This window comes from Onychostoma macrolepis, chromosome 12 (assembly GCF_012432095.1).
Source record: "Onychostoma macrolepis isolate SWU-2019 chromosome 12, ASM1243209v1, whole genome shotgun sequence".
Lineage (NCBI taxonomy): Eukaryota > Metazoa > Chordata > Actinopteri > Cypriniformes > Cyprinidae > Onychostoma > Onychostoma macrolepis.
In genome coordinates, this window is record NC_081166.1 from 11063719 (window position 1) to 11075984 (window position 12266).

Genomic DNA, 12266 nt, shown 5'->3' on the forward strand with positions numbered 1-12266 from the left:
CTGGTGCTCACACACCTGCAAGGTATATATATATATATATATATATATATATATTTATGTGTGTGTGTGTGTGTGTGTGTGTGAGAGTGCGCGTGTGTACACTGTATATACATAGAGGAGGCTAAAAGTCAAAAGAATTTTTTCATTTAAACTCCTTTGTTAAAAAGGTCCTAATTTCCACTCAAGAACAAGATACTCACTGGATCATTCTCAAATAATGCTAGTTTTGCATAACAATTTGTAATGTAATGTGTAGTTTTTGTATTATTTTGTCTCCATTGTTAAATGAGGTCTGTGCTATTTCAAACTGAGGTTATCTTATGAGTGCAGGGTGGTGTAAAACATGTCTAAAACAAAACCACTGAACAGAACACATGGAAATGTTTCATTCTCTCATTCCTCTGGCTCCTGCCCAGCTCCTGCCATTGTTTCAGGGGGAGTCGATTCACTGATGTGACTTCATACAGGATCTCCATGAAACTTCTAAACAATATGCACCTCACCAACCCTCTGAAGCAGAATGGGGGACATAGAAAGAAAGAACAAAAAGTACAAGTCATACATGGGTTCAAAGAGTTTAACTTGGTGACATAACCCAGGACTGCAAGTTCAAGTCCCGCCACTGGTTCCTCCATCATTTTTTCTTTTTTTTCCCCCTTCCCTTCCCCCTCTCCACTTGACCAGCTCATCCAAAGAGAGGTGACATCCTAGTTATAGGAATGTAGTGGGTCCAGGCTCGGCTGGCTGAGGGCGGCTTGGGAACAGAGAGAGGCAGAGGGGCAGCTTCCTGGTGGGATCAAGCTTAATTAAGCCTGGAACAACAACTAAAGCCTTGTGGCTTTCATGAGGCTGAAACCCCAGCAATCAGCAAGCATGCTCCACTTCCCCTGGTCATCCTAACGGTGGCAGGTCTGTAGTGCAGATCACCACCAAGTCCACACAAAGAAGCAGAGCCGACGGCTAGAGTTAAGCATCTTGCACAGTTCAAAGACTACACATAACATTAAGACTTCTTAAAGAACCAATTTTTAAACTTTTACATTTGGCCTGTTTTTTTTTTGCATATTTTAGACAGACTGTGAGTCTGTGCTATTAGTGAGACTGTTTCTGCAGGTTACATTATTGCGCAGTAGGTTGTGACAAATGACTGCCTTTAATCAAGTGAGTCATTGAATCATTTACTCAACTGATGAGTTCAAAACCACTAATTAACTAATTCAGAAATGAAAGAAGCAACTGCTATTACGATTCAGTCATTCACACAAACCAGCTGCGAACATCCAGCTGCTGTGATGTCTGTTAATCAAAGAACAAAAGGAAAAAGAGGAACTCAATAACTTTCATAGCTTTAAGAATTCATCTGTATTTAATTTAAAATTTAGAGTTTGATAAATTAATTCAATTTATGTATATTTAAGTAGTCTAATAAATGCTAAAATTGATAGCTCTCAATTATACTGTAATGCTGAATGGCTAGTCAATGGATAAATATTAGGGGAAAAAACTATTTCCTATAGAGACATCTGTAGTACTGGTATCAGTGGTACTGGTCTTCAGTCATAAAAAAGCTGCTATTATACAAATATTAAAAATATACTGTCTTTATGTTATTTCTGCATTAATTTAAGAATAGAATGTGAAATTATTGCAATGAAAAATATTAAAAATGTTTTTATGTGTGGTTTTTGGTAACTTACATTAATGGAAATATGACCTTTTACTTGATTTACTTCAGTCAGTGTCACTGTGGTTACAGGTTCAATATTCAAAGCTAGTGAAAAAACAAAAGGATTGTCGTCGGTTACTCATTCATAAAGTTGCGACTTGAATGCAAGATGTTGCGTTAACAGGTCGGTTTGAGATTCACATCTGTTACAGCTGTCAATCTGTATAAATGTAATATAGGAGTAAGACTACTAAACCACTCACACAAGTGATTCATTCAAAAATAGTGATTCATCCAGGAACAAAACCTGCTGCTCATGAAAGTGTTATAACGGATGATCCTGCTTTTATTTTGTTTGGACTATTTTCAGCTTTTTGTTGGCGGAGCAAAAACAGATGTTACAATATGTTTCAAAAATATAAATTACTTAATCATAACCGCCTCTTAATAGACCTTTTGCATCAGAGCGTCATAAAACAGTGCCATTACCTTACATCACAAATTCAGTGTATTCTAAGCTAGTTATTTGCCTGATCCTGTTATTTAGCTTAATTGACTGTGTTGAAGCTATGTGCAGGAATGATTCAAACTATTTATCCAGCAAACACAACTCTGACTAAACCCAAGCTACTAAGCAGGATACAAAGAAAGCATAGCATTGAGCTGGACAGCAGGAATTATGATGTGTCATTCGGCTGAAGTAAAGTGATTGTGTTTCCGTGTCTCCGATGTCAAACAGAGTAGGTTCTATTGCAGCAAAACTCCAAGCGCTCTGGCCTCCGTCCTGCTCACCCCCATCAAGAGACAAGTCTCAGAGTCTGACAACCACTTAAAGCAATGATAAGAGACATACCTTACAGGGGCTTGGATGACCTGAATTGGGACAGTGATAAGTAGAGCACACCTCGTTTACAATCCTCAGTCTAATCAGTCTTGAAATATCTCACAAGTAATTTAGAATTATTTTCTTGTGTTTTAACACATTAAAGGAATACTGAGGAGTGAGTAAATGATGACAGAATTAAAATTTTTGGGTGACCTGTACCTTTAAGTAACACACTGAACCATCATCGGTTTGTTTTTCCATCTCAAAAACTGCCAATTTCTGAAGGTGAAAGTGATAGAGCTGTCACAAAGTCGTCTTTCCTGGAGAATATATGTGAGGGCTGTTGGAAAAGAAAACAGTGGTCTCACTACTCTGATTAAAACCCAAAGAAAAACAAGTCTTGAGAGGTTCCTACTCGCTGGATGTTGTTAGAGACGGTTTACTTTTCAGATTCTCACACTGATTTCAGCTGACAGCTTAAACTGGGCTTCCCCAGGGGCCGACAATGATCTTGGGTCCAAGAAATGGAGATACAGAGAGAAAGAGGGAATGCACCACGGATAGATGAGTGAATAATGGGGAGGATATTGAGAATCACGTCAAGAAGATCTGCCAGTTAGTGTTTAATTGTTTGTTCTTTTGAATAGAGGAGACGGAGCTAGTTGTCACACTTTTTTACTTCAGTAAATATTTCTTAGGGTTTATTTTTAAAATGACACGCCTTTAAGTCGTGGCTACAAAAAAAGTAATTAAATATTTCCATTATTATTTCCTGGGAAAAAAGATATAGTTTATTTAACACACATTAACCTTTTTGTGACAACATGCCCCAATAGCAGTTGCACTTATGTTCTAAGCTGGTACAACAGATCCTGCCATTAAATAGCTTTTTTTTTTTTGCTTTTGCATGCTGTTTCATTCATTGTTTCATCACAAACCTTATATTTACTGAGATATAATCTTTTTGAAAACCTCCTGTGTGACAGCTTGCCCTATTTATCCCTACTTAGATTTTGATGATTTTTTTTTTTTTTTTGCTTTGTCAAACTTATTCCACAGTTTTACAGATGTCTGGTGTTATAGTTGCACTCCAGTGACCTCAACAATTAATATGAAATGACTGGACAACTGGGAAAAGGCTTGCTGATCTTAAGTGCAAAGTTTAAAGTGAACTCTATTACTCCAATCTGGGCTACTAGGGGTCATAGGGACATGGCAAGAAAAACATGGACTTGCATTTGCGCTGTGAATAGGACTTCACCAAAATGTAACGGTCTGAAAGCAAACTCAAGACCAAAGTTAAACACACTTCCAGCCAAAATGTCTGATGCAGGAATTTTATGACCAATAACCTCCAAACTTATATACAGAACTATTCTGCATCTACTTCAGTTTAAGTTGCAGTGTTTGCCATTTAGATTTAATTCAAAAAGGCTGCAACATTTGAAGAAAAGCACCATTCTTGAGAACAACTATAATTATTAAAAAAAACCAACTACATAAACTGTAATACTGGCATCCATCCACTCGAGCCTCTCTCGAAGAGATAGAAAGCAAGTCTCAGACTTAGAAATCACAAAAGCTAAATCAATAATACTGCAACACTTTTCAAGAATAATTTCTTAGACACACAAGTTTTTGAACACATGCTGTAATTATAGCATGGTTGAGGCTTATGACTGTGGCTCATGGTAGCAGTAGCCCCGATTCTTTAAATAGACTCAGCACTACAAATCATCTGCAGTGGTTGCGGTGAGTCTGTAATTGAAGTCCAGAAACCATTTGAACTGTCAAAGCAAGAATAATAAGAAGAAACATTCAGTGGGCGTATACATAGCATCATCTTGTGTGACGCTAATATGAAAAGAAGAGCACCCAACAGTGACAGGACAAAATGCAAATAATACACTAGTCAAGTAGGCTTTGTTTCTTCCATGTCTTTTCTTGAACTCAGAAAAGGAGGTAATTGCTTTATTTAACCCTTCAGTTGTCTTCAGGTCATTTTTTAAAGTCTGTAAAGAATATAGGCCAACAATAAATATCGCCTTTTTAATTGAAAGTTTGGAACCAAACCTTGTCAGGAATCCCTGAAGAAATTGTGAGATATTATGCAAAGTCAAAAAGAAAATTATCCAGACAAAGGGACACCTTTCGCCAAAACTGTCTCCCAAAGTTTTTTACTTTTTTTTTTTTTTTTTTACACCAATTGTGATAATGCATCAATAATCTAAACAAACAAATCAAAATTCCATTTTAATAGCCTACACATCAGAAGCAGAAAAAAGCAAATTAACAGTGTTTGTAATAGGCTACTACATTTTTATATTAAGTAGGCTACTAAGATAATGCATGTAGCATTACTACTTTAACTCGCATGTAGTTGTCAGATTTGATATATGCAAAAACAACTGTTTCAGGACAGGTGTAGGGACGTGACAGTCTCATCGCGTCTCAAGTTTAAAGGTAGCTTCATTCTCAGCAGAATGAAACACGTGTCAAATAGAGTGACCTCTTTTGAGTACGTATGAATAAGACATTTGTCCTCGCAAATTAGAAAATGCCTTTTTAAAACTACATAAAAACTGGTTACCTCTTGTTGACATGATGCAGTATGAAAACTGTGGATTTTCCTCCTGAAATAAGATGATGGTGGTCACCGATGTGCCTTTCAATCCAAAATACAGTTCCCCGACTTCAGATAAGCAGAAAGTGTGCGAGCTCTATGTCCATGAGCAGCGGATCAGCTCTGGTGCTCGGCATCAGTGTTCACTACAAAGCGCGACGGAATAACGGGAACCGGAGGCTTACACAATGGGCGTGTCTTGCACGATAGACTGACTGCTATGGTATGTGGCTACAGCTGAAGCAGTTATATTTTGACTAGCCACTCCTGCTTTAATAGTAACCAACTACTGTTTTTTCTGGCTTTAACAGACTGGGATGTTGCTTTTTAAGTTTTTATATTATATATTATCTTTTAGACCCTTTCTTTTCGAAGATTAAAGTCACTGTGATTTGCCTAGTGTGCACATTTATATAAGATCGCACTTGGTTAATGTACCATTTAAAATGTACCATTAATGTACTACTATTAATGAATTATAATAATACTGTTATAATAATAAATAAACCCTAGTAGGCTAACACAAAATTAGTCTAATTGCATAATAGCCTACTTATTCTAATGCTACTTTAATAATAATAGGCCTACTTATTCATAATCCTTATTCTATAATTGATAGGCTATGTGAAAATATAACAAATATCCGACAAATTGTTTTTTGTACTTCTTCAGTAGTGGGTAAATGTCGCCATCATGTGGTTTAATATTTTACTGTGAACTTTAAAGGTAATCTTCGACGCATTTATTTTAATAATGTATCACTTTAGCCTAATGTTTTAATGATATACTTTTATGCTGGTAGATTTGCTTTTATACGAGTTAGTGAAATACGAAGGACGAAAATGTTTTATAAGAAAGCAGCAAATTATATTATGATAAAGGCGCAGTTTTCTCTGTGCACGCAGGCAATGCAATATAAAAGTTGTCCGCCACAGCTGATCTAGAGTCAGCATTCGCATTTAAGTTATAGTTAAGATTTGCAATGGGAAACTGATCCTAGACCTGCATTTGCGAACTTTACATTTGCGGCATGACTGCAGGAATATACTGGATTAGTGATGCAGCAGGATTTTGGGTGGAAAACAGGGAATGAATCTGCTCTGGCAATATCAAATATTACTATTCCAACCGAGGGTGATTTTATGGCCATTTTGAAGGTGCTTATCATAACTAACCGACCCAAACAAAAAGGTCACGCTTGAAAGAACTACAATACCGGCATACGAATGACGTCATCATCACGCGCCGTGATAGCAACAAGCATGGCTGTACAGAACAGTTCGCTATTCAAATTGCAGTCTTTAAATGGTATATTTGCCATTTATAAGAAACAGGGTCCCACCTCCGCGGATGTGTTAAACTCACTGAAGAAGGCGCTTTTAAAAGGTAGGTGCGTTTTTAATTTTTGTTGTTTTAAGGGCATCTTGAGATTCATTCTTAGCAGTAGATGTCAGTCCTTTGCATTGGGGAATGAAATAAGCACTGCTAAAATAATTATCAGAATACTTTTTATTGTGTAACGAATTTATCCTTACACAGAGGCAGGTGTTGCCAATCCCAATCCTCGCAAGAGGAAGAAGCAACCTTTAAAAATTGGCCATGGTGGTACCCTGGACAGCAATGCTTCTGGTGTACTCGGTAATGTAATCATCAAGTATCTTCTTCTATTGTGATACATTAAAACAAACAAAAAATTTACACCATGAGCACTAGTGAAGTCTTACCAGCAATGACATAATAAGACAAGACACCACAGATGAATAGGGTAACCATTTTAACCTTCATAACGCTAGTTGATTAAATAAAGCACTTAAAAACAGTTATTTATTTATTGGACGTTTTCTGGTTATCTAATTAAATACTCAGTATAAATATACAATAATTTTTACAGAAAGGTTTAGAACAGAAATGGAAACTGGATAATTGGATAAAGCCAGATTCTTGTTTCATGTTGGTGACATTAGAGTTACTCTTTTTTTTTTTTTCACACAAATGTCACTATGTTTTGAATAATAAAATGTTCTTATCATGCAAATGATACAAACAAACCCCTCTGTAAAAACATTTAGAACTGAGAAAACAGCTTTTAAGTATGATCTTGTAATTGAAATGTGTCAATGCAAACAAGTATGAAAGAAAATTAAAGAAAGCATGTTGATTATGGGATTTTGCTTCAATAACAATGCATGAATGAACAGTGGTTTAACCTGTAGTGTCTTGCCTTAAGTAGAATGTAATACCATATATAAAACAAAATGTGAAAGCATATAATATAATATAAAATATGTAAGAATGTTACTTAAACCTAATGTTTTGCAGTGGTTGGAATTGGTGAAGGAACAAAGATGCTCACCACAATGCTTGCAGGATCAAAGGTAATTATTTTATGGGTCATAACGTGTGTGTGTCTTTCTACATTTGTCATCCACACGTTTTATTACTGTAACATTTGATTCTATGGGTTTTTTTTTCATAGAAATACAGAGCTGTTGGAGAGTTAGGCAAAGGAACTGATACGCTTGATGTCACAGGAAATGTTGTTGAAGAGAAGAGTTACGGTGAGAAACATGATTTTGTGGCTGCTCTTGTGATGAGGGAATGGATATTTCACAGAAGTCAGTGTATAAAGATTAGTGCTTGTTTTTCCCAGATCACATCACAAAAGAGGCTTTTGAGGGGAAGCTGAAGCAATTTACGGGTGAAATTATGCAGGTTCCACCTCTGTAAGTCAGTTTTCTCTGCTTGATGCACAATATACTCTTCATAGACATCTAAATGAATTATGTTTCTTGACGTCATAGAAAATCTGATGCTTGCATTTAAAGATATTCAGCACTGAAGAGGGATGGCCAGCGCATGTCTGTCCTGCTCAAGCAAGGTCAAGAGGTTGAGGCTAAACCTGCACGTCCAGTCACAGTGTACAATCTCTCTTTACAGGATTTCAGCCCGCCATATTTCACCATAGGTTTGTCCTTTATATGCTAAATTTGGAAAGACATTATATGATAAATATTAATGAATGGTAAATGTGTTTTCTTGTACAATTTCATTAATACTCTATTTAGAGAGTTTAAGAAATAATTCACCCAAAAATGAAAATTTGCTGAAAATATACTCACCCTCAGGTAATCCAAGATGTAGAGGAGTTTGTTTCTTCATCACAACAGATTTGGAGAAATTTAGCATTGCATCATTTGCTCTCCAATGGATCCTCTGAAGTGAATGGGTGCCGTCAGAGTGAGAGACCCCAGTCCATTAATTAACATCTAGTGAGGTGCAAAGCTGCATGCTTTTAAGAAACAAGTCCATCATTAAGGTGTTTTAGCTTCAAACCATTGCTTTTAATCAAAATATGTGCTCATAATGCATAAAAACACTTCCTCTGGTGAAAACATCCATTCCCTCTTGTCCTCCCACCTCAGAGTCCACTGACATATTTGTTTAGAAATGTTTTATTTTCGCTTTTCACTTAATAAGACATTAATTGATGGACTAGAGTTGTGTCTGGATTGGAGTGTCGATCATTTTTAGATTATTGTGATGCTTCCATCAGCTGTTTAAACTCTCATTCTGACGGCACCCATTCACTGCAGGATTCTTTGGTGAGCAAGTGATGTAATGCTACATTTCTCCAAATCTGTTTCAATGAAAAAAAAACTAACTAATCTACATCTTGGATGGCTGGAGGGTGAGTACATTTTCAACAAATTTTCATTTTGGAGTGCGCTGTTATAAAACATTTTTTTTCCCCCATTAAATCATTATGTCATGCTGAACAGCTTTAGTTAATCTTTTTCATTAAATTTAAATCTGCTTTTTGCATTTACAGATGTTGAGTGTGGAGGTGGGTTTTATGTCAGAAGCTTGGTTGATGATCTTGCAAAAGGTAGCACTCTAGAGATATTTATTTCTTGTTAAACTGCCCTCAAACATTAACATTAATTTACTTGACATAATAATCTGATTTTCACCCCTGTACCCCCGCAGCACTGTCATCCTGTGCTCACATTAAGGAACTCACTCGGACTAAGCAGGGTCAGTTCACCCTGGAAGAGCACGCATTGAAGGAGGATCGCTGGACATGGACCGATATCTCACAGGCTCTGCAGCCCTGCCCAGAGCCATCGGGGCAACAGAAGCATGCCAAGAAAGAAAAATCAAAGCATAAACCCACCCCATCTGAATCTGGGGGTGACAATGGAGATAAAAACGATTAAAGGTGATAAAACGACCCATCTGATACACAAATTCCATTTGCAGTGAGAGAACTGTAGGAAATTGCCTGGTACACTCTGATTTGATCTGGCCTCTATTACCATCCATGTGTATCCATCTTCATGGCCAAGTGAGGATAAAACAGGATACATTATTAATGCATCTGAATTCACTTAATGAAAAAATAAATATGTACTTGAAAGTAGTTATTTTGTTTGTTAATAAATGTCTATGTCATTTAATTTCTTTTCTCCAGCTCAGTAAATGTTCTAGTCTTTTACGTGTTATTTACATGTTAGGTAAAAAACATAACATTTATAATAGAAGCAATACATAACGTCAGATTATTGCAGTACTCATGTATTGGAAAATAGCAATAAATTACACTATTGTTCAAATGTTTGGGGTTGGTAAGATTTTTTGTTTCAGAAAGAAGTCTCTATAATAACTAACAAGACTGCATTTTATTTGTTTAAAAAATACAGTGAAAACTCTAATATTGTGAGAGATTTTAAGAAAGTTTTTTTAATGAAATATTATTCCTGTGATGGCAAAGCTGAATTTTCAGCAGCCAATACTCCAGTCTTCAGTGTCACATGATCCTTCAGAAATTATTCTAATATGTTGCTTTAAAAACATTTCTTACTATTATCATTTCTGAAAATGGTTGTGCTGCTTAATGTTTTGTGCAAACTTTGATACATTTTGTTCTTTTTCCCCCCCTTTATTTTCAAGAGTTTTTGATGAATCAAAAGTTTAAAGGAACAACATTTTTTAAAATAGAATCTTTTTGTAACAATGTAAAAATCTTTATTGTTGCTTTTGATCAATTTAATGCATCCTTGATGAATAAATGTATTCATTCCCAAATCTTTGGAAAGGTAGTGCAATTTTTCAAATATTTTTATATTTCTATCCTTTATAGGGAAAAGGTGTCTTCCCAACTCAAAAACTAAACACATTATTAAAAAATAAAAATGTAATTGAAAGCTGATTTCAGATGACACAGAAAAAAACACAGTCACACACACTGAGATTTATGTAAAGCAGTATGTAAAGTATGTAAAGATTTATGTAAAGTATGGTCGGCATGGTCTCTTGCCGAACTGAATATAGACTGTTTTTATGTGCACAATCAGCATACTCCGATACTAATCCCTCTTAGTCAGGGATTAAGATCACATTCAATTCCTCTGCTCCCAGACTCTGTTTCCACCCATACTTTAATGGCATTAAGAACAAAGAAAGAAAGAAAGAAAGAAATCATTTGAAATACAAACCCCACCTCCTTACTTGGCTACTCTTATATAGAGAGAAGAGGCAATACAGTTCTCTGCATTGGCATGGATAAATTAATATCTTTTTTTTCCTTCACTTTCAGCACACAATATAATTTTTTACCACACAATAAATTTAATTTTTAGAGTAGCTGTCATGCACACCACTTCAAGTGCTCTAACTACAGCTATACTATATTGTTAAATGTTTACCATCTGGGGGCACTATGGTGCTTTGGCTTCGTGAAGGATTTATGGCATGCCTAAAGCACAGAGGAATGAGTTGTAAATCACCTGTGATTTAACTACAACAATATATGCTTATCCTGCAGGTCACTGCTGCTGCATCATTGGGCAGTTATGCCACATGTGCTTTCTGACAGGCTGGGACATGCATGTGCAGTAACTGTTGTGCTCAGTGAGTCTGAGTTGCGGTTGCCTGAGGCTTTGATTCTTTCATTCCTGAAGGTCTGAGGAGAAAGTGTCATGTTCCCCAGTGGGCCATTAAAGAATGTAGCTCTGAGTGAGATGGGAATGTTCATAGACTGGAATATTGTGTAAATGCAAAAGCTGAAAACCTCTGCCAGCACAGAATATGTGAAGCACATACTGTGTGAATTAAATTAAAAATATGTTTATGATATAAGTGTTAATTGGCATTCTTTTTATGTTAAAATTTCCTCTTTAGCATGGACTCCCATGTATTTTAACCAAACAGCTCTGTTCCTAAAGTCAGCGCTATAATGCGGTGATGTTATTCATCTGTTCAGTGCCTGACTGAATGGGGCTGTTGTGATGGGAATGATCTAAAAAGGGAAGTCTGTGAGGTGTGAGAATCATGGCAAAAGCCCAGTAATTGTCCATGTAGAGTATCAAATTCCCAACTGAATTGAGAGTTTTATTACATTCTGTATAACAACTGGCAGATTTACTGTTGTGTGAATATATGTTATAATTTTTATGGTCTTAAAGAGATCCATCTTTTTCGTACTATGAATGTCAGATCAAACTGGATATATATATATATATATATATATATATATATATATATATATATATATATATACTTTGTCACTTTGTTACTGTTATTCAGCAAGGATGCATTAAATTGAGCAAATATGACAGTAAAGACTAAAAATGCTGTTCTTGTGTTCTTTCAATCCATTAAAGTAATCTGAAAAAAAGTATCATGGTTTCCACAAAAAATGCAGCACAACCGTTTTCAACTGTGATAATAATGAATGTAACTTGAACACCAAATCAGCATATTAGAATGATTTCCGGAGGATCATGTGACACTGTGAACTGGAGTAATAACTGCTGAAAATTCACCTTTGTGATCTCAGAGATAAATTACATTTTTAAATATATTAAAATAGAAAACAGCTATTTTTATATTGTAATAATATTTCACAATAATACTATTTTACTGTATGTTGATCAAATAAATGCAGCCTTGGTGAGCATGACAGAAACAAGCACAAACAAATCCCACAAAAAAATTACTTTTTTTATTTAATTTTTTTTATAAATCTTACCAAACCCCAACGATCTTTGCTTCATATTACTTGTATTAAGAGAGCATATGTTTGAGCATTGAAGTTTGACACTAATAAATTAAAAGAGCAGGACATCGTACGGTATTTCAGCCTTACTTAA

The 12266-nt window shown here is 35.7% G+C and overlaps 2 protein-coding genes across 3 annotated transcripts in view; one reads left to right on the plus strand and one right to left on the minus strand.

Moving 5' to 3' along the window:
• Positions 1–5302, minus strand: part of ablim1b (actin binding LIM protein 1b) — an 82042-nt gene extending 76740 nt beyond the window's left edge. Inside the window, exons 1-2 of one of the 2 annotated variants that reach the window (XM_058794277.1) lie at positions 5083–5302; positions 2712–2832 (exon numbers count right to left, since the gene is read on the minus strand). Coding sequence is in view for 1 of the 2 variants with exons in the window: in XM_058794267.1 (XP_058650250.1) it covers positions 5083–5095 (13 nt within the window). In the remaining variant the exon portion in view is untranslated. The remainder of the gene's footprint in view (positions 1–2711; positions 2833–5082) is intronic. The other variant, XM_058794267.1, reaches the window with a different exon arrangement.
• A 1024-nt stretch (positions 5303–6326) lies between these two features.
• On the plus strand, positions 6327–10215 carry trub1 (TruB pseudouridine (psi) synthase family member 1). Its single transcript, XM_058793895.1, has 8 exons — positions 6327–6501; positions 6655–6753; positions 7435–7490; positions 7592–7673; positions 7766–7838; positions 7941–8080; positions 8945–9001; positions 9103–10215. Exons 1-8 carry the CDS (start codon positions 6342–6344, stop codon positions 9330–9332), a joined length of 897 nt encoding a protein of 298 aa, XP_058649878.1. The 5' UTR covers positions 6327–6341; the 3' UTR covers positions 9333–10215.
• The last annotated feature ends 2051 nt before the right edge of the window (positions 10216–12266 follow it).